The following is a 22,915-nucleotide window of genomic DNA, read 5'->3' as shown; positions in this document are numbered from 1 at the left end:
GCTTTGGGTAGTATAGTCATTTTCACAATATTGATTCTTCCAATCCAAGAACATGGTATATCTCTCGATCTGTTTGTATCATCTTTAATTTCTTTCATCAGTGTCTTACAGTTTTCTGCATACAGGTCTTTTGTCTCCTTAGGTAGGTTTATTCCTAGATATTTTATTCTTTTTGTTGCAATGGTAAATGGGACTGTTTCCTTAATTTCTCTTTCAGATTTTTCATCATTAATGTATAGGAATGCAAGAGATTTCTGCGCATTAACTTTGTATCCTGCAACTTTACCAGATTCATTGGTTAGCTCTAGTAGTTTTCAGGTGGCATCTTTAGGATTCTCTATGTATAGTATCATGTCAGCTGCAAACAGTGACAGTTTTTCTTCTTTTTTTGCAATTTGTATTCCTTTTATTTCTTTTTCTTCTCTGATTGACATGGCTAGGACTTCCAAAACTATGTTGAATAATAGTTGCGAGAGTGGACATCCTTGTCTTGTTCCTGATCTTAGTGAAATTGCTTTCAGATTTTCACCATTGAGAATGATGTTTGCTGTTGGTTTGTTGTATGTGGCCTTTATTATGTTGAGGTAGGGTTCCCTCTATGCCCACTTTCTGGAGAGTTTTTATCATAAATGGGTGTTAATTTTGTCAAAAGCTTTTTCTGCATCTATTATCCTATGGTTTTTCTCCTTCAATTTGTTAATATGGTGTATCACATTGATGGATTTGCGTATATTGAAGAATCCTTGCATCCCTGGGATTCTTGCATCCCACATGGTCATGGTGTATGATCCTTTTAATGTGTTGTTGGATTCTGTTTGCCATTATTTTGTTGAGGATTTTTGCGTCTATATTCACCAGTAATATTGGTCTGTGATTTTCTTTTTTTGTAGTATCTTTGTCTAGTTTTGGTATCAGGGTGATGGTGGCCTCGTAGAATGAGTTTGGGAGTGTTCCTTCCTCTGCAATTTTTTGGAAGAGTTTGAGAAGGATGGGTGTTAGCTCTTCTCTAAATGTTTGATAGAATTCACCTGTGAAGCCATATGGTCCTGGACTTTTGTTTGTTGGAAGACTTTAAATCACAGTTTCAATTTCATTGCTTGTGATTGGTCTGTTCATATATTCTGTTTCTTCCTGGTTCAGTCTTGGAAGGTTATATCTTTCTAAGAATTTGTCCATTTCTTCCAGGTTGTCCATTTTATTGGCATAGAGTTGCTTGTAGTAATCTCTCATGATCCTTTGTATTTCTGCAGTGTCAGTTGTTACTTGGCCTTTTTCATTTCTAATTCTATTCATTTGAGTCTTCTCCCTGTTTTTGTTGATGAGTCTAGGTAATGGTTTTTCAGTTTTGTTTATCTTCTCAAAGAACCAGCATTTTTTTTTTTTTTTTAGCGGTACGCGGGCCTCTCACTGTTGTGGCCTCTCCCGTTGCGGAGCACAGGCTCCGGATGCACAGGCTGAGCAGCCATGGCTCACGGGCCTAGCCGCTCTGCGGCATGTGGGATCTTCCTGGACTGGGGCATGAACCCGTGTCTCCTGCATCAGCAAGAGGACTCTCAACCACTGCGCCACCATGGAAGCCCAAGAACCAGCTTTTAGTTTTACTGATCTTTGCTATTGTTTTCTTTGTTTCTATTTCATTTATTTCTGCTCTGATCTTTATGATTTCTTTCCTTCTGCTAACTTTGGGGTTTTTTTGTTCTTCTTTCTCTAATTGCTTTAGGTGTAAGGTTAGGTTGTTTATTTGAGATGTTTCTTGTTCCTTAAGGTAGGATTGTATTGCTATAAACTTCCCTCTTAGAACTGCTTTTGCTGCGTCCCATAGGTTTTGGGTCGTCATGTTTTCATTGTTATTTGTTTCTAGGTATTTTTTGATTTCCTCTTTAATTTCTTCAGTGATCTGTTGGTTATTAAGTAGTGTATTGTTTAGCCTCCATGTGCTTGTATTTTTTACAGATTTATTTTCCTGTAATTGATATCTAGTCTCATAGTGTTGTGGTTGGAAAAGAGACTTGATACGATTTCAGTTTTCTTAAATTTACCAGGGCTTCATTTGTGACCCAAGATATGATCTATCCTGGAGAATGTTCCATGAGCACTTGAGAAGAATGTGTATTCTGTTGTTTTGGATGGAATGTCTTATAAATATCAATTTACTGTGTATTCTGTTGTTTTTGGATGGAATGTCCTATAAATATCAATTAAGTCCATCTTGTGTAATGTATCATTTAAAGCTTGTGTTTCCTTATTTATTTTCATTTTGGATGATCTGTCCATTGGTGAAAGTGGGGTGTTAAAGTCCCCTACTATGATTGTGTTACTGTCGATTTCCCCTTTTATGGCTGTTAGTATTTGCCTTATGTATTGAGGTGCTCCTATGTTGGGTGCATAAATATTTACAATTGTTATATCTTCTTCATGGATCGATCCCTTGATCATTATATAGTGTCCTTCTTTGTCTCTTGTTATAGTTTTTACTTTAAAGTCTATTTTGTCTGATATGAGAATTGCTACTCCAGCTTTCTTCTGATTTCCATTTGCATGGAATATCTTTTTCCATCCCCTCACTTTCAGTCTGTATGTGTCCCTAGGTCTGAAGTGGGTCTCTTGTAGACAGCATATATATGGGTCTTGTTTTTGTTTCCATTCAGCCAGTCTGTGTCTTTTGGTGGGAGCATTTAATCCATTTACATTTAAGGTAATTATCGATATGTATGGTTCTATTACCATTTACTGAATTGTTTCGGGTTGTTCTTGTAGGTCTTTTCCTTCTCTTGTGTTTCTTGCCTAGAGAAGTTCCTTTAGCATTTGTTGTAAAGCTGGTTTGGTGGTGCTGAACTCTCTCAGCTTTTGCTTGTCTGTAAAGGTTTTAATTTCTCCATCAAATCTGAATGAGATCCTTGCTGGGTAGAGTAATCTTGGTTGTAGGTTTTTTTCCTTCATCACTTTAAATATGTCCTGCCACTCCCTTCTGGCTTGGAGAGTTTCTGCTGAAAGATCCGATGTTAACCTTATGGGGATTCCTTTGTGTGTTATTTGTTGTTTTTCCCTTGCTGCTTTTAATATGTTTTCTTTGTATTTAATTTTTGACAGTTTGATTATTATGTGTCTTGGCGTGTTTCTCCTTGGGTTTATCCTGTATGGGACTCTCTGTGCTTCCTGGACTTGATTGACTATTTCCTTTCCTATGTTAGGGAAGTTTTCAACTATAATCTCTTCAAATATTTTCTCAGTCCCTTTCTTTTTCTCTTCTTCTTCTGGGACCCCTATAATTCGAATGTTGGTGCGTTTAATGTTGTTCCAGAGGTCTCTGAGACTGTCCTCAGTTCTTTTCATTCTTTTTTCTTTATTCTGCTCTGCAGTAGTTACTTCCACTATTTTAACTTCCAGGTCAGTTATCCGTTCTTCTGCCTCAGTTATTCTGCTATTGATCCTGTCTAGAGTATTTTTATAGTTGTTTGGCATAGGGTGTCCAGCACTGTAGCTTGCTGGTCATTGAGGAAGCTTGGTGTTGGTGTTGAGATGGAGATCTCTGGGAGATTTTCATCATTTGCTATTACGTGGAGCTGGGAGGTCTCTTGTGGACCCGTGTCCTGAAGTTGGCTCTCCCACCTCTGAGGCACAGCACTGACTCCTGGCTGCAGCACCAAGAGCCTTTCATCCACACGGCTCAGAATAAAAGGAGGAAAAGAAGAAAGAAAGAAAGAAGGGAAGGAAGGAAGGAAGGAAAGAAAGGAGAGAATAAAATAAAATAAAGTAAGATAAAATAAAGTTATTAAAATAAAAAATAATTATTAAGAAAAAAAATGGGCTTCCCTGGTGGCCCGGTGGTTGAGGGTCCGCCTGCCGATGCAGGGGACGTGGGTTTGTGCCCTGGTCCGGGAGGATCCCGCATGCCGCAGAGCGGCTGGGCCCGTGAGCCATGGCTGCTGAACCTGCATGTCCGGAGCCTGTTCTCTGTGGAGGGAGAGGCCACATCAGTGAGAGGCCCGCGTACCGTAGGACAAATGGCGAAAGCAAAGCTATACAGATGAAATCTCACACAGAAGCATACACATACACTCACAAAAAGAGGAAAAGGGGAAAAAATAATATATCTTGCTCTCAAAGTCCACCTCCTCAATTTGGGTTGCTTCGTTGTCTGTTCAGGTTTTCCACTGATGCAGGGTACATCAAGTTGATTGTGGAGATTTAATCTGCTGCTCCTGAGGCTGCTGGGAGAAGTTTCCCTTTCTCTTCTTTGTTCGCACAGCTCCCGGGGTTCAGCTTTGGATTTGGCCCTGCCTCTGCGTATAGGTCGCCAGAGGGCATCTCTTCTTTGCTCAGACAGGACGGGGTTAAAGGAGCAGCTGATTCGGGGGCTCTGGCTCACTCAGGCCGGGGGGGAGGGAGGGGCACGGAGTGTGGGGCGAGCCTGCGGCAGCAGAGGCCGGCGTGATGTTGCACCAGCCTGAGGCGCCGTGTGTTCTCCCAGGGGAAGTTGTCCCTGGATCACGGGACCCTGGCAGTGGCCGGCTGCACAGGCTCCCGGGAGGGGAAGTGTGGAGAGTGACCTGTGCTCGCACACAGGCTTCTTGGTGGCGGCAGCAGCAGCCTTAGCGTCTCATGCCCCATCTCTGGGGTCCTCGCTGGTAGCCGCGGCTCGCGCCCGTCTCTGGAGCTCCTTTAAGCAGCGCTCTTAATCCCTTCTCCTTGCGCACCAGGAAACAAAGAGGGAAGAAAAAGTCTCTTGCCTCTCCGGCAGGTCCAGACTTTTTCCCGGACTCCCTCCCGGCTAGCCGTGGTGCACTAAGCCCTTCAGGCTGTGTTCGCGCAGCCAGTCCTCTCCCTGCGATCCGACTGAAGCCCGAGCCTCAGCTCTCAGCCCCAGCCCGACCCGGCGGGTGAGCAGACAAGCCTCTCGGGCTGGTGAGTGCTGGTCGGCCCCGTTCCTCTGTGCGGGAATCTCTCCGCTTTGCCCTCCGCACCCCTGTTGCTGTGCTCTGCTCCTTGGGTACGAAGCTTCCCCCCTCCGCCACCTGCAGTCTCCCCCCGCGAAGGGGCTTCTAGTGTGTGGAAACCTTTCCTCCTTCACAGCTCCCTCCCACTGGTGCAGGTCCCGTCCCTATTATTTTGTCTCTGTTTATTCTTTTTTCTTTTGCCCTACCCAGGTACATGAGGAGTTGCTTGTCTTTTGGGATGTCTGAGGTCTTCTGCCAGCATTCAGTGGGTGTTCTGTAGGAGTTGTTCCACGTGTAGATGTATTTCTGATGTATCTGTGGGGAGGAAGGTGATCTCCGCGTCTTACTCTTCCGCCATCTTCCCAGCTCCCTCCCCTCAAGATTTTTTATTGGCTAAAAGTCAATCTGTTGCTAGGCCTGCTATGTTATATTATTGGTTTATATGTGAGTGTGTGTGTGTGTGTATTTAAATCTGTGCCATAGGTACATGGTACCACGAACCTATTCCCATAGTTTCCAGTAACTAGGCTGAAGGGGCTTGCCACTGTGATAGTACCATTTTTGTGTTTCTTGCCTATACTCCTACTTAGACTGAGCTTCTTGAGGACTGTAATTATGTCTTTTCCCCTGTGTTTTCCTAGCACTTAGCACAGTGCCTGAATCTAGACTTTTCAAAATAAATGAATGACTGAATGAATCTATTCCTTGCTTCTAAACTAGAATTTAAAATTTGGGGACTTCCCTGGTGGCGCAGTGGTTAGAATCTGCCTGCCAATGCAGGGGACACGGATTCGAGCCCTGGTCCAGGAAGATCCCACATGCTATGGAGCAACTAAGCCTGTGTGCCACAACTACTGAGTCTGCGCTCTAGAGCCTAAGAGCCACAACTACTGAGCCCGCGTGCCACAACTACTGAAACCCATGCACCTAGAGCCCTTGCTCCGCAACAAGAGAAGCCACTGCAATAAGAAGCCTGTGCGCCACAGCGAAGTGTAGCCCCTGCTCGCCGCAACTAGAGAAGAGCCTGTGCGCAGCTGCGAAGACCCAATGCAGCCATAAACAAACAAACAAACAAATAAATAATAAATAAAATTTGTCTTATCTATCACATAAAGACAGTAATAGCAATGAACCATTAATACTTTGAAAACTCTGTGACTCTATTAGTATTCTATCTTCCCAATTGTAGGTTTTAGTATCTTTTAGTATCTTCATCTGTAAACTAGGGGGTTCACAAGTCACCTCTACTGAGGATTCACAAATCACAAATTTGAAGCTTTTCTTTGCTTGTTTATAAAGTGCTTCATCTCTAGATTGGAGGCACCAGGAGGGCAGGGCCTGTCTCTGTCTGGTTCACTGAGAGATATCCAGTGCCTCACAGGGTACCTGGTACAGAATGGGTCTTCAGTAAATGTTTTTTGACTAATTGAATTCTTATAGAGTACTTTGTAGACTTTATTTTTTTATTATTTTATTTTTTTATTTGGTCGTGCTGGGTATTAGTTGCAGCTCACCGGCTCCCTAGTGGCAGTAGGTGGGTCCCTTAGTTGTGGCATGCACGTGGGATCTAGTTACCTGACCAGGGATTGAACCTGGGCCCCCTGCGTTGGGAGCGCAGAGTCTTAAATACTGCGCCACCAGGAAAGTCCCGTAGTACTTTAGCATATATTATTTATAGTGTAATTTTTACAGTAGCCCCGTGGGTGGGTTGCGTAAAATATTATTATTTTTAGATGAGAAAACAGATTCATAGAGACTAAGAGGCCTCATCAGGGATAATAAGTGGTAGAGCCTGAGTCTTAAACTTAGGTTTTCTCATTTTAAGTCCAACTTTCTGAAAAAAAGCTATAATAGACTGTTTCTTTCCTTTGGGTCCTAAGTAACCTTAGAGGGAAGGGACTAGTAAGAGGGGAAAAGTATGGTCTTCCCATCAGAAACCCTTTATGAAGGTAGTAGCAGGGCAGGGCCCCTGGAAACAGATTGCCTGTGTTCTGATAGCACCTCAGCTCCTTGCTGGCTGTATGGCCTTGGGCAACAAAGTCCATTTAACCTTTTTCTGCCCCCACTTCCCCATGTGTGAAATGGATATAATAGTAGTCCTACACTCAAAGGATTATTATGAAGAGTAAGTCAAAGGAATTAATAAAGTTTGTTAAATAAATGAAAAATAAATATGAAGAATATGTGTGATTTTCATGAGCTAATAGAACGTAGAAAGTTATGAACTGAGCACTTAAGCCTCTGGTGGTAAGAAGTAGATCATGACTAGGTTTTGTTTTCATTTGGTTTGGTTTCTCAGTTGCCTTAGTCTTTTGAAGGTTAATTAAACTCACCCCAGCCCCCACTTTTCAGCTTCATTTTTAAATCGTCTTTCCCTGTCTTCATTTGAAAAAAAGTTTTTAAACCCACATTTGCCAAGAAATCTGCAATGATGAATTACTTACTCCTTTTCCCTAAGAGCCTAATTATAGCTCATACTTTCTCCTATTCAAATCACACAGCCAAGATGTACATATTCTGTGAGAATTCAGCATTTATTTACAGTCTGTAAACTTGCTTAGTTTTATGTGTGCTTTTTATACATATTTTGTAATAATACTGGCAATCTTTTTTTTAGAGCTTACTCTGTGCTTTGCAAAGATCATCTCATTTAATCCTTAAACAAAAACACCTGGGAGATAGATATTGCCCTATTGAGAAATAGAAGTTCAGAGAAAGTGACTTCCCCAAATTGATACATCTGGTTAAAGGTGGCACCATTATTTAAACTCTGTCTTTGAAGCTCAGGCTCTTAACATCTACTTTATGCTGCCTCTTGTCTCTCCATGGAGAGTGTCAGTTTTAGAATGCTAGTACCTGGAAGACAGATTCTAGATCTGTGAAGCAAAATTTGCATAGAGGACTTCAGAGTCCCAGGAACAATTGACTCTTAGTACATCTAGTGTTGGAGAGGGGAGGGGGGTTAATTATAATCATAGTATTAATTTTGATGACAGACTGAATTTTTATTTTTAAAAATATTCAAGTGAAGTGAAAATATATCTTCTTTTAAACATATTCTTGGTTTTTAGCTAATTGATTCAGTACGTCCTTGTAAGACCAACAGCTCCGCTGTATTGGGGTCTTTCTCTTTCTGTTTTATAAGATGTATGACCTGTTTGCTTTGCTTGTACACTTCGTGCTCAGTCCAGATGGCAGGTACAGGTCATTTTACATGCTATTTTTGTCCAGTAGATATTAAATTAAAGCTACTAATATAATTAACTCAGTAGAGCTGATTTGTTTGTCCTAGAACATGTTTTTTCTAGTATTTACAACTTTTTCTTAGTAATCTTAGTCCCAGGTACTTTGTGGCTGTGATGATGTCATTAAATTTTCAACTGTGGTGGTACCTTAATCCTCACAGACACTCCATATCTCCTCTCTCTCATTAAATTAAATGCATATACTATCATCAACTAAAATGCTAGAATTTTATCTTTTTTCCCAAAATATGGAAAATTTCATAAGTAACCGTTAACCTTGCTTCTTCTATTTTTAACTGTAGTACCAGAAGAAAACATTGCAACTATGAAATATGGAGCCCAGGTGGTAAAAGGGGAGCTGAAGTCTGCCTTATTAGATGGTGACACTCAAAATTATGATTTGGATCATGGATTTTCTAGGCACCCAATTGATGATGACTGCCGTTCTGGCATCGAGATTAAGCTAGGTCAGCCGTCCATTATCAATCATATACGGATACTCCTGTGGGACCGAGATAGCCGGTGAGTCATTAGCATGACTTGGAGAGAAACTGACATGTTTGGTTGAGATGGCCTAACTTTGTGGTCATCTGCTTTGGTTTAAGAGACTTGCTGGTTTATATCTTTGTCATCACTTTGCTATTTCTCTTGAAGTTTAGTTTTGGGGGAAGAATTAAAGGGTGCGTTTCTTTAAAAAATAATATTTTTTGCTTTTTTCTGCTTATAAAAGTAATGAATATGTGTTTATTATGGAAAACAGAAAATGTAGAAAAGCACAAAGAAGAAAATAAATATTGCTAGTAATCTCACTGCCTATTATTAATTTTTATATTTGTCTAACCAGTGTTTTTTTAAATTAATTAATTAATTTTATTTTTGGCTCTGTTGGGTCTTTGTTTCTGAGCGTGGGCTTTCTCTAATTGTGTCTTGCGGGGGCTACTCTTCGTTGCGGTGCCCGGGCTTCTCATTGCGGTGGCTTCTCTTGTCGCAGAGCCTGAGCGTGGGCTTTCTCTAATTGTGTCTTGCGGGGGCTACTCTTCGTTGCGGTGCCCGGGCTTCTCATTGCGGTGGCTTCTCTTGTGGAGCATGGGCTCTAGCTGCGCGGGCTTCAGTAGTTGTGGCACGCGGGCTCAGTAGTTGTGGCTCTTGGGCTCTGGAGCGCAGGCTCAGTAGTTGTGGCGCACGGGCTTGGTTGCTCACTGGCATGTGGGATCTTCCCAGACCAGGACTCGAACCCCTGCCTTGTGCATTGGCAGGAGGATTATTACCCACCGCACCACCAGGGAAGTCCCTAACCAGTATTTTTTTGTTATGCATAGTCACACACACACACACACACACACACACACACACACACACACACACACACACACACACACACCAGAAACCTGTAAAACCACACATAGTTTTACAAAATAAAGGTTAGATGTACAAAAAGTAACTTCACTTTTTAATTAATACATTGTGAATATTCTACTCTTTTAAAAATATTCCTGTAAAATGTTACACTTTATTTTATTTATTTATTTTTTTTGCGGTGCGCGGGCCTCTCACTGTTGTGACCTCTCCCGTTGCGGAGCACAGGCTCCGGATGCACAGGCTCAGCGGCCATGGCTCACGGGCCAAGCCGCTCTGCGGCATGTTGGATCCTCCTGGACCGGGGCTCAAACCCGTGTCCCCTGCATCGGCAGGCAGACTCTCAACCACTGCGCCACCAGGGAAGCCCATCCTATAAAATGTTACTTTTTAAAAAATTTTTTGAAATATAGTTTATTTATAATGTTGTGTTTAAGTTCTGCTGTACATATATATATACAAATATGTTTTACATATATATATTCTCTTTCATATTTTTCATTATGGTTTATTACATGATATTGAATATAGTTCCCTGTGCTATATAGTAGGGCCTTGTCATTTATCCATGTAAAATGTTACTTTTAATAGTTGTTTGGTATTCCACTATATGGGTTACAATTGTTTATTTACTTGATTCCTTACTTTTGGATATTATGATAACTTTTAAAGTATACTTTATACTGTGGATGAAGAAAAAAATTCTTTTCGTGTGGATAAATATCATTATCAAAACAAAAGAAATATGTGAAAAAATCTTGATGGGCTCCAGCCTAGGAACCCACCAGTTTCACAGTGGCTTTAAGATTCTGCCTTCCTTTCTAGCCACTCTGATGTTTTCACCCACTGGGTTCAGCCATGGCAGAAGTACCAGAGCAGTAGGATGACCAAGAACCGAACAGTCTCCCTCACTGCTGCTCGTCATTAACCTAAACCTGTACACCCAGTCTCTGGTGTACAGTCTCCTAGGCCCTACTCATGCCTCTTTGAGTCTGGGCATGAAGGGCTTAATAGTAAGGGTGATGAGACCCTGCAGATCTTGCTGGTTAGTTCATTTCTCTTGTTAGCACCACTGACCACCACCCTGGCCTTTCAGGCCATTTGAGTCAAGTGTGAGGGAAGCTTTATGAAGTGAGAGTCAGCATTTCCCATGTGCGTGGGTATTGGAGGTTATCTCCAGGTTATCTCATTCTTTTTAATTAAGAATATGTTTCCTGGGCTTCCCTGGTGGCGCAGTGGTTGTGCGTCCGCCTGCCGATGCAGGGGAACCGGGCTCGCGCCCCGGTCTGGGAGGATCCCACATGCCACGGAGCGGCTGGGCCCGTGGGCCGTGGCCGCTGGGCCTGCGCGTCCGGAGCCTGCGCTCCGCGACGGGGGAGGCCGCAGCAGAGGGAGGCCCGCATACCACCAAAAAAAAAAAAAAAAAAAGAATATGTTTCCTGATATGTATCGTTGGACATAATATGTTTAGTTGGCAAAATGGAGCAAATTTCACGTATTATTTACAAGAGTCTCTGATTAATGATAGTAGGCACTGTTCTAAAAGCTTTACATATATTCACTCGTTTAGTTAATAATGAAATTAGTATAAAAATAATAAAAGGTTAGTACATTTGAAACTGAAAGTAGTTATCAGCATTTCCAGGATGTTAAATATTTATAGATCAGATCACTTTATTTTTTAAAATTAATTAATTTGTATATTTTTGGCTGCGTTGGGTTTTCGTTGCTGCGCGCGGGCTTTCCCTAGTTGTGGCGAGCGGGGGCTACTCTTTGTTGCGGTGCGCCGGCTTTTCATTGTGGTGGCTTGTCTTGTTGCGGAGCATGGGCTCTAGGCACACGGGCTTCCGTAGTTGTGGCTCGTGGGCTCTAGAGCGCAGGCTCAGTAGTTGTGGCGCACGGGCTTCGTTTCTCTGCGGCATGTGGGATCTTCCCGGACCAGGGCTTGAACCCGTGTCCCCTGCATTGGCAGGCGGATTCTTAACCACTGCACCACCAGGGAAGCCCCAGTTTGTTTTAGTATGTGCGTTTCGTTCACGGGGGACTTAACTTTACCATGTACTAGTTCCTTTCTCACAGAAGTTATCATTCTAAGCAAAGGTGAAAAATTCAGAATCTTAAGCCAAAAAGATTCTCACTGTGTTGTAAAATTATATCCTGCATTGCTGATAACCCAGAGAGGTTCAATAAAAGGTTATAACCAGTTTGAGACTGAGCAATAAAATGAACGGGAGTGAGGGGACAGCAGAAAATGAGGGGATGACACAAAATAAGCTGACCTTTTCTGGTCGCAACTGTTGGTTGCGGGCTGACATTTATGGTCACCTAAATCTTCTGAGATTGTTCCTGTTGATATTACAGTACAAGTAATAACTGCATCTCAAATTTAAATTTGGCTTATGACAGGGGAATATAGATTTGTTCAGTATGGGACCAGCATGTAAGTGTCCAGGGTATTTGACCAGGGGAGGATGATAGGCTGTTTTCATTACTGCTAGATTATTAGCTGCCAAATTTTAAGTTGTACCGAAAAGGAATACATATTATCTCTTCACCCATGTCATTTATTTTTCTGTAGGCTGTATCTGTGTGTGGGATGGTAGGAGACTGGGAGGAAGCAGGAGATAAGCTGGCCTCTGTGAGGAGCCATTCTGAGTTGGCTTTCCTCCTGAGAGAGGAGGGCTGGGCGCCCAGGCCAGTGAAGGTAGAGGGAGAAGGCACACTTCTCTGTTTTCTGTCCTCTCTCTGTCATGGCTTTATTAGTCTGTTAATATGGTATATGCAAGGCCTTCTGGTCGTGTTATGTCTTATATGCCTGATATGTGACAAGCACCGTGTTAGACCCCGGATATATGCAGATAAATATGGCATGGTTCGTGTTCTTAAGCAGCTTGAGACCTAATAAGGCAGACAGACATGCAAAGAGATAATTTCAATACGTTGTGGCGAATGCTATGTTAGGGGGATCTATACACATTTCGTCATCATCAGAATTTGGTCATTATGCAGAAAATGTATTTCATGAATAGTGTATTTTTTTGTACCTTTTAACATTTTATTAAAATATAACTTCGGGGGGCTTCCCTGGTGATGCACTGGTTAAGGATCCACCTGCCAATGCAGGGGACACGGGTTCGTGCCCTGGTCTGGGAAGATCCTACATGCTGCGGAGCAGCTAAGCCTGTGTCACAACTACTGAGCCTGGGCTCTAGAGCCCGCGAGCCGCAGCTACTGAAGCCCGCGCGCCTACAGCCCGTGCTCCACAACAAGAGAATCCACCGCAATGAGAAGCCCGTGCACTGCAAAGAAGAGTAGCCCCCGCTCACCACAACTAGAGAAAGCCCAAACACAGCAATGAAGACCCAACACAGCCAAAAAAAAAAAAAAAAAAAAAAAAAAAAGCTGCTAAAAAAATATAACTTTGTATTGTTATTTTAATATGATACTTTTTTCTGCCTTTTTCCTTTTGATTCATAGGTCTTATTCATACTTCATTGAAGTCTCAATGGATGAACTTGATTGGATCAGAGTGATTGATCATTCGCAATATCTCTGTCGTTCTTGGCAAAAGTTGTATTTTCCAGCCCGTGTCTGCAGGTTAGTTCTCATGGCTTATAAATGATTTTGATGTTTGTTTAAAGAGATCTGGATGTTGAGAAACAGATTTCATTTTTCTGTCTCATAGATGAAAAGTTTTCCAGGATATCAGTTACTAAATGCGTCCCAACTGAAAAACTTAAGGATACTATGGAAAATTAAGCATCTTAATATTTAGAGTGTACTGTGGAACTGTTTTGTACCATATTTATGTAAAGACATGTAAATGAATAAGAAGGGACGACACACTGAGAAGTGGAAATGCTTTTTAAATTCCATGCTATACCTTGAAAGCAGAGTTATTGTTAGGGGGTGGGTTCTTTTCACAAAAGCCATGAGAAATATTTCTGGAGGCTTCCCTGGCAGTCCTCAGGGCCAGGAGGAGATTTTTGGATGCCATTGTGCATGTTCTTTTTCTAGGTCAGTGGATATCAGTGGAGTTTGAAAGAGCAGGTGTTTCTAGTGGGGTTGGGTTTGGGGCAAGGGAGGCTGAGCTGGTGGGGCTCCAGGCTCACACCCTCCCTTCAACCAGAGCACCTTAACCTTTATTGTCATTATGTATTTTAGCTCCATCTAAGTTTGTTTTTTAAAAAGTACTGATAAGCTATTCTAATATTTCATATTCTTACTTTAGGTGTAAGCCATCTTTTAAGCTTTCTTTCTGAAATTCTGCAAAACCAGTATGAGTAATGAATTTGGGAGTTGGGAAAGGTGGTTAAAGGCCCCTGAAATTCTGTTGTGTTTTTTCTATTGTGATTTTCCTCTTGGAAATTTCCCTCAGATATTCTTTACCCTAAACTCAAGAGATTGAAGGCAGAAGTGATTGGTTCGTTTAATTAGGTGTGTCAAGAAGGGATATGGTGGTATAAGCCAGGGAGCACGTGGAGCTGGCCCCTTACCCACTCTGCTCCACACCTGTACTCGTGACCCCAGCTGGCATCCCTTTGTGGCTGAGTTGGAGCAGATGGGGATGCCCCACAGCACTTACTCTCTCGGTCAGAAGGCACCTTATACTTACTAAACGCATGATCTGACAGCATCAGGCTGAATTCTTACTTCTACCACAGGAACTCCACAAAACCTTTCAGCCTCTGATACAGTAAAGAATGTCGCCTACATTTTTTTTATTATGGGTGTGACTGGACACAATATTGTTACCCAAGGATCCTCTTGTGTGGAAATGAAGAAAATCAACTTCATTTCCCCAAAGAGGGACTAAAGTGTCTCAGGTCTAGCAGTTGCTCTTTTATCAGAGGAGTTTTGAATGGATTAAAATGAGAGGGACAAGAAATTGAGTGAAGATGCTGTATCTCAGAACTGCCTAGGGATACTTTGAGAGTGACAGAGGGGCCCCGAGGTAGAGGAGGGGATTGAGTCTGCATCGACTGACATTATTATGACTATATCAGATTAAAAAATAAGCAGCATTAACAACCGAAGTGTCTGACGTGGACCAAAGGACTGTGTGTTTGTATTTAATTTGAAACACTAGGAACACGACTCCCAGAACAAATCATCGTGACTGTAATACCAGCTATGATAGAGGCTGTGTACTTTACCCACCTGAAAACTCCTACTCTGTGGAGGGAGACATGTACCCTCAGTCGTGATCTCTGGCTTTTAGAAAATATAATTCCTCTTATTTATTAATGGGAATTATTTATACTGCCTTTTCCTTATTTTGTCTCTCCTATGTGGCCTTGCCTTTGTTGATGTTGTTTTTATGTGTTGTAGAGCCTGGCTGTTTTCATGATTCTAGTTTTTGTCTTGGTATAGCCAGCTCCCACGCTGGTTGAGAAAAACTGAGCAAAGGTGATGTTAGAGATAGTGATAACAAGAAAAGGAAGGAGTCTTGATATGCATTTTAGTGAGAAAACATTTTACTATTTATAACCACTTTAACTTACTATGTTACTACATTCCTTCATAAACTGTGCCTTTTGTAATAGTTTGGAATTTTGGAAGTATTTTAAAATGAGCTCAAGAATAAGTCCCTATTGATTATCCAAGGATGTCTTATGCTTGGTGTTTCTTATCTTCACAGTCATTTATTGACTTCCTAAACAATGTTCTAAATACACTTCTTTCAGGAACTTCACTGGGCACATATAAATTCTTTATTTCCTTAGCACGTAAGTGTTCAGTTTGCATTGTGTTAGTTAATTTGCACATTTGTATGTCACCTTTGTTCTTCAGTGTCCTTTGCGTGTTTGTCTTGCCTCTCATACTAAAATTACAAGCTCTTGGAAGCAAGGAGTATGGATTCTAATCTTTCAGTATTCTTTCACAGTTCTCAAGTTATGACTTTGTATGCAGTAGGTACTCTATAAATGTTAGCACAGGTTTGGGGTCAAGGCACTGACCAGGTAATGAAGAGAGATTGATTTAATATTAATATGTATATATATTCATTGGTGCTTTTTATCCATGTATTTGTTAAAATGTATATCTGTGCTGGAAAACTGTGGAGTGGTAAATGGTTCTGTACTCTTCGCAAAGTCTACTTTCTGTTTTTTCTTCAGGAAACTGAATTTCGAGGTTAATTCTGAAGGATGTGAGTGTTGTATATTGATGAAAGATTTCATCTAATATATTCACTAAAGAAGAGATACTCTGAATTGTGAGATTACCCAGCCCTCTCTCTTGAGTCTAGGTTGAACTGCATGTAAATCAGCATCGGGTAGTAGGAAAATCATGGGCTGCAGAGTTAGAGCTCTTCTCAAATCCTGGTTTCATCTAATATTGGCATTGTGATCTTAGTAAAGTTGTGCCTCTCCAAGCCCTCATTTCTACACCAGTGAAACAGGAATAACAGCACCCTTCCTGGGGTCTGCTGTGGAGGGTTAGATGACAGAGCATATGTACAGGTACTGAGCACAATGCCTGGCACAAAGTAGAGGCTCAGTAAATAGTTGTTTTTATTACCTTTTCTACTTTCTGAGACTCTGAACTGGTGTTTGGCCTTCAGAGAAAGAGAGCCATCCTGCCATTCTCTGTGGCTATGGTGGCTCTCAGTGGTGGCTCTCAGTATGAGGAAACTGTTCCTTATCTCAGGAGTGTGGTCCTTTCAGCACTTTTCCGTATTGCCAGTCCACACACATGCCTTCCATGGTTCTCTTTATCTTAGTAATCTGCCCATTTGTATGTTTCCAACAGTTTTCATACATTTTGGGTTTGGTAAAGCATTTTTTAATTGTGGTAAAATATATATAACATAAAATTTGCCGTTTATATATCCTGTGGAATGTAATTTAGTCAGCATTTCCCCTCACTGAGATAATGGTGATAAGGATAACGTCAGGCTTCAAAGCCGGAGTGATGGTTACAACCACAACAGTGAATGGAGGGAAATGGTCTGCTCTTTCTTTCTGGGTCCTTTTTAGGAATGCGTTGTGGGTCAAGTGGGGACTGCTCAATGTAGCCAAAAGCTTAGACTAATAACAACCCCCTAGCCCCCAGCTGGAGATGAAGAAAAGTGATGTCAATTTTGGTACAGTTTTTCATATGATACTCAGAACCATCTTATATCTTATCAGCTTTGCCTTTTTCAGGAAAAGGAAATTTCTGCTTTACCCATAAATTCCCCAACCTTCAAACTGTCTTCGTGGCTATCTAGTAAGCTCTCTTCAAGTCCTTCCACAGCTTTCTTAGTTGGTAGAGCCTAGGACTGAACAAAAAACACTAACGAGGAGTGGAAATATTGAGTGCCCTGGGATGCTTTAAATTTTTTTTCTGGCTTTTTCTCAACACGGTGCTGGTAATTTGGCAGCTGCAAAATGTTGCTGGAATATGAGAAGACTTGAAAACATGGATGTGAATGCGTGCAGAGGTAGCCCACATATGGCTGGTAGCTGGAATTACAAAAGTGAACTTGGTATAAAACCTGGGAGTTGAGGGAGAGGAATAGTGGGCCTAAAAGCACAGTCCTTAAGAATATAGCTATTGAGAGAGGGAAGGAAAGAGTAGGTGGCAGACAGGTTTACTGCAGGGGCTGGTCAGAGAGTTAGAGGAGAATCCGAGGGGAGCACAGAGGCCAGAAAGGGTGTTGAGAAGGGTGCAGCTTGACGGTTCAGAACATGGCACAGGACGGATGAACTCACTTAACACAAAACTAAGCTTCTTTCTTCCTTTCTTTTTTTTTTTTTTTTTTTTTTTTTGGTGGTACGCGGGCCTCTCACTGTTGTGGCCTCTCCCCTTGCGGAGCACAGGCTTCGGACGCGCAGGCCCAGCGGCCATGGCTCACGGGCCCAGCCGCTCCGTGGCATGTGGGGATCCTCCCGGACCGGGGCATGAACCCGTGTCCCCTGCATTGGCAGGTGGACTCTCAACCACTGCGCCACCAGGGAAGCCCTCCTTTTGTTTTTAATTATCAAAATGGAAATGTCTTTTCATGACATTTTAATTATAAAATTATGATGTAGTACACATTTTAAATATTGATAAAGCTTGCCCTCTGATAAGGCTGTACTCAGTTTCTACCAATAGCACATAGAAATGCCCCTTCTCCAAACTCTCATCAATGCAGGCATTATCAGCATTTTGCCAATGTGATTTATGATCTGTAAAAAATTGTCTTACTTTAAGTTGGATTTCTTTTGTAGTCTGTGAAGTGTAGGGTATCTTATAATACTTGACATTTGTTATTTCTCATTTATAAAAGCCTATTTTTGTCTTTTGCATATTTTTCTTCTGGGGTGATTATCTTTTTGTTTGTGGCTTGTGAGAACTTTATGTTGGTATGTACACCTTGATACGTATACATATCGTATATATGCGGTGTATATATACATGTAGATGTATGTTTGTGTATGTATGATTATACTTTTGCCTATCATGTACTGTGCAATTTGTTATTAGTTTTTAGTGTTTTATTAGTACTTTTTACCATATAGAATTTTATGTTTAAAAAAAATGTCAAATCTGTCAGTCCTTTTTATGGTTTCTGGTGGTCTGATATCATGTTTTTGTTTTTTTGGTTTTTTTTTTTGCGGTACGCGGGCCTCTCACTGCTGTGGCCTCTCCCGTTGCGGAGCACAGGCTTCGGACGTGCAGGCCCAGCGGCCATGGCTCACGGGCCCAGCCTCTCCGCGGCATGTGGGATCCTCCTGGACCGGGGCACGAACCCGTGTCCCCTGCATCGGCAGGCAGACTCTCAACCACTGCGCCACCAGGGAAGCCCTGATATCATGTTTAGAAAGGTGTTCCTCACTCCAATGTTAAAGAGTGTTATATTTTTATAAATTTTTTCTGCTACTTGTTATTTTTATCTTTGTATCTAAATATTTAATCTAGCCAGAATATTTTTCATGTATATTTTCAGATTAGGGATAGTCAGTTGACTAAGACCATTTATTTAATAATCGTTCCTTACCACACTAGTATGAACAGCCATATTTATCATGTGCTAAATTCTAGCATATACTCCACTCTGTTCATTGATTTCTTTGACTGTTAATGAAAGTGTTTTAATCATTGTAGTTTTCCCTTTCCTCCTTTTTCTTCTTTTCTTAGAATGAGAGATTATAATGTGCCAAATGTGTCATGGACAAAAGGGTGTTGTAGAGCATCTGCTGGCCTGTCTTCCAGTCTCAGTGGTCACAGTAGAGGTCATAAATGATGAAAAACATCTCACTAGAACAGTTCTACTTTCACTTACAACAAGAAATTTAGGCATGCTTCACCAGCTAAGAAAATAGATTTTTCTTCATTTATTCATCTGTTTATTCATCCATTACTCACTCATTTCATAAATAAGCTCCTACTTTGTGCTATGCATTGTACTGGATACTGAGGCCATAACACTGAAGAAGACTGCCAAGATTTTTGCTCTCATAGAATTTGGGAGGAACAGATATAAACAATAAGAGCACAACACGTAATTGTAAATGTTGTGAAAATGATACTGTGATAGTGACCCAGGGTGAAGAGAAGGAGAGTGATTATTTAAAATAGGTGATCATTGAAAACCTGAGAGGGGAGCTGGGTGTTTTAAACTGAGATTAAGGAGGTGATATTCTCTGGTCATTGTTGTAGATATTTAGGCTTTCTTTGGTGTACATCGAATGTTACTCAAGAGTAACTGGTCTACTCTAGGATGCCTCATTAAATGAATACTAAAACTGTACTGTTTTTTGGTTTAGGGCACTTTAATCTCTTTTATTGCTACCATACATTCCAAGTCCCCTCTCATCCTGGCCATCAGTATATGCAGCATAATTTTTTTACCCATTTTCATTAGATTATAGTACCTAACAGTGCTATAGATCTACAAGACATAAAACAAATGAGAAAATAAACATTGCTATTTATGGAAGCATTCTTTCCCTACCATATTAACCTTGTACAAAAGCGTGTGTCTTCCACCTTTTCTCTTTTGTTCTCCCCCTGACCCCCTGGGCCTTGATATATTTATTTACTTTTAAAGGTAGACAGTTTTACATTAATCAGTGGTTCACCAGGGTTCTTTATAATCATAGCTAGAATTATGCGGAGGCTTTACTTTCTTTATATGATTGGTGTCTTCAGAAGTCGAGAAATGCCTTATTCAGTTGTAAAGGAAGAAGGAACAGTTTCACTTTTTAAAAGTAATCATTTTAGTTCACACTTAGTTTGAATTGTACCTCCACCTACAACTTTGATACCATAATTGAATTAGTATAGAGCAACCTGCAGACAGAGGAACAGTCTCTTCTAAGAGTGCAAAACAAAATGTAGCCACATGGTGTCACTAAATCATAACAATTTTACTTGGGGCTGAAGAGAGATTAAAATTGCTTTTTAAAAAAATAAAACCATATTTAAATATAAATTTTCTGAAGTCTGGAATTTGTGAAGTAACATGTGAAACTATTTGTACTATTTAAGTCCTTCTACTCATGTGGAGCATTAATTATGCCTGAAGTCCGCAGAGGTACGTTCAGGTGCTAGCCACCCCTTGACTTGTCGTCTGCCAAGTATAGCAGATATGTGGGCTTCTGTAGTAGAGCTATTCAGTTTCATACAAATAAGTTCTTTTTTTCTCTTAATTTTTTTAAATCAAATAAGTTCTTTTTTTTTTATCTTCCTTTGGAATTTTGAAATAAATAGAAGAGTAACTCAAAGGACAGAGATTCATTAAATATTTGTAAGGAATCAGTGAGCAGAAGAAAGGAGGAGTGAGGGTTACAGGACCTCAGAGGATAGACAGGAAGAGAACAGTCTAACATTTATTGAGTGTCTATTGTGGGCCAGATGCACATTGCTCCCTTGTATGATTCTCATGATAGCTCTAGGAGAGAAACACCACCAACTACCTTCATTTTACAAATGAGGAAACTGAGCCTCAGAGAAGTTAAATATGCAGGTCCGTGACTACACAGTTAACGTCTCAATCCTACGTTGCCTCTGCAGACTGTGAGATGAAGAAATAGCTCTGCTTAAGAGTAGGGGGACACATGGAGCCCTGGAGAAGCTCTTGCCTCCTTTTTGGCGGGAACGGTTTCTAGGAATGCTGAAACAGAGGGCCTGGGGTGGCCACACTCTGCTTGTGCTAGCCATAGCCCACCTGCATGACAAGGATACTGATGAGGGGGAGGAGGAGGATGAACAGTTGGGGAAGTTTTCTCTTTTAAAATGCCCCAAAGGCAGTGTAGCAATCCTTTATGTATGTTTTGTCAGTTTGTCAATAGAACTTTGAATTTTCCTGCCCCTTTGTTCGCCATAAGATCATTTTAGACTTTATTATTACAGAGTGAACCTGGTGTTCTTAACTCCTGATTTGTTTTGCTTCAGCTGTATTTATTTATTTTTTAATAAATGTATTTATTTTATTTATTTCTGGCTGCGTTGGGTCTTCATTGCTGTGCGTGGGTTTTTCTCTCGTTGCGGGGAGCAGGGGCTACTCTTCATTGCGGTGCACGGGCTTCTCATTGTGGTGGCTTCTCTTGTTGTGGAGCACGGGCTATAGGCGCGTAGACTTCAGTAGTTGTGGCTTGCGGGCTCTAGAGCACAGGCTCAGTAGTTGTGACGCATGGGCTTAGTTGTTCTGCGGCATGTGTGATCTTCCTGGACCAGGGCTCGAACCTGTGTCCCCTGCATTGGCAGACGGATTCTTAACCACTGCGCCACCAGCTGTATTTAGAAACAAGTTTCATATATTATGGAATTTCTCTTCACAAGATCTCTTTACATCTTGAATTGCTTTTTTTTTTTTAGTTGAGGAATTTCCTATTTATTATTTTCACTTGAGATCCTCTTATTAGACCAAAAATATTTTCCACTGTGTTTTATATTCCATAAGACCTCTGAGATATGGCTGTTTGTACTTAAGTTTTTCAGCTGAATCTAGGCTTTTTGTTTTTGTTTCATTTTTGTTTAAAGGATAATAACATGTTGAGCTTCTTTTGTGTGTAGTGGAGGACTTGAAACATGAGAAAATAGAACAGGGTTGTCCTTTTTCTTTGCATTTTATTTTATAATTTTAGAATATAACTGAGTATCTTTTAATAAGTGTGAGATGATGTTAATAACACCAATGACCTGTTATTACTACCACAAACAGCCATTGTATGTTTTTCATTCTGGAAGGGCAAGGGCTATATATGGTAGTGGTACAGTTGCTTCCCAAGCAGTTAGGTTCAGGATTAAGTTCAGATAGTACCCCCTAGTTGATCATCAAACATCTTTTCTTTCCTGCTTTCCCTCTCCTCAATTCTGCTCTATTACTTATAAGACTTATTCATTCATACATTTATTCAACAAACAGGTGTTTATTGAATACGTGTTATATTGCAGGCACTTAGTTTAGGTGCCACCATAAAAGAGTGAACAAGACACAGTTGCTGCTCTCAAGAATTTCATGATATAATAGGAGTGACAACTTTCTAAAGATTGATAAAGTAAAATATGATCAGTGCAATAATAGAGATATATATATTTATATTTATATATATTTTATATATATATATACACATATATATATATATGATATGCTGGAGCATAGTTATGGGTAATCCTACTGAAGAAATAATTTGGACAAAGGGACCAAGGGATTGAGCAGGAAAAAATAAGGGGAAAAGGATGCTCTTTGTTCTCTCTCCAAAGGCAGAGTATGCAGTGGACTTGGTCAAATCTAAACTCTTCACCCAAAACTCTCCATCATTGGGCCCTTCTGCTTCTTTAGCTTCATCTTTGGTTCTTATTAGAAATTCCCTGCTTGGTCTCAGCAGTCAAAATCATCTATTTAACGGGAATTCCCTGGCGGTCCAGTGGTTAGGACTCCACGCCTTCACTACTGAGGGCCTGGGTTCAGTCCCTGGTTGGGGAACTAAGATCCCACAAGCTATGTGGCGTGGCCAAAAAAAACAAAAATTCTCTATTTACCATCTACCTGCTCATGAATTCTACCTATGTCCCTAAGCTCAGAGAAAGTATGTGACTGTCAATTCTCTCTTCATGTGACCCTGAAAAACTGTTTCAGATATCTGGGACTTGGTTTCAGTTAAAGTTTTTTTTAAACTTCTTTCAACAAGACTAGAGGATTCCCTGTGAAGAACCATAAATTAGGTTAATTTTCACAAGTAATATTCAGAGAATAGTAAAAATTCCCAAGAAGTGAAGGAAAAAAAAATCCCTCTGCTGGAGCCAGGATTTGAGCCAGTGTGTCTTTTGCTTAGAAAAATAATGCATTTTTTAACATCTTTATTGGAGTATAATTGCTTTACAGTGGTGTGTTAGTTTCTGCTTTACGCGAAGTGAATCAGTTATACATATACATATGTTCCCATATCTCTTCCCTCTTGC

At 40.9% G+C, this 22,915-nt stretch overlaps 1 protein-coding gene across 3 annotated transcripts in view; it reads left to right on the top strand.

Moving 5' to 3' along the window:
* BTBD9 (BTB domain containing 9) overlaps positions 1 to 22,915 on the top strand; it is a 402,264-nt gene that overhangs the window by 42,226 nt on the left and 337,123 nt on the right. For all 3 annotated transcript variants that reach the window (XR_008615800.1, XM_024121675.3, XM_055080067.1), the window contains exons 5-6: positions 8,485 to 8,704; positions 13,016 to 13,135. Coding sequence is in view for 2 of the 3 variants with exons in the window: in XM_024121675.3 (XP_023977443.1) it covers positions 8,485 to 8,704; positions 13,016 to 13,135 (340 nt within the window). In the remaining variant the exon portion in view is untranslated. The remainder of the gene's footprint in view (positions 1 to 8,484; positions 8,705 to 13,015; positions 13,136 to 22,915) is intronic.

Source organism: Physeter macrocephalus, chromosome 18 (assembly GCF_002837175.3).
Source record: "Physeter macrocephalus isolate SW-GA chromosome 18, ASM283717v5, whole genome shotgun sequence".
NCBI lineage: Eukaryota > Metazoa > Chordata > Mammalia > Artiodactyla > Physeteridae > Physeter > Physeter macrocephalus.
Note: the sequence above shows the minus strand (reverse complement) of the source record. Positions and strands in the feature narration are given on the sequence as shown.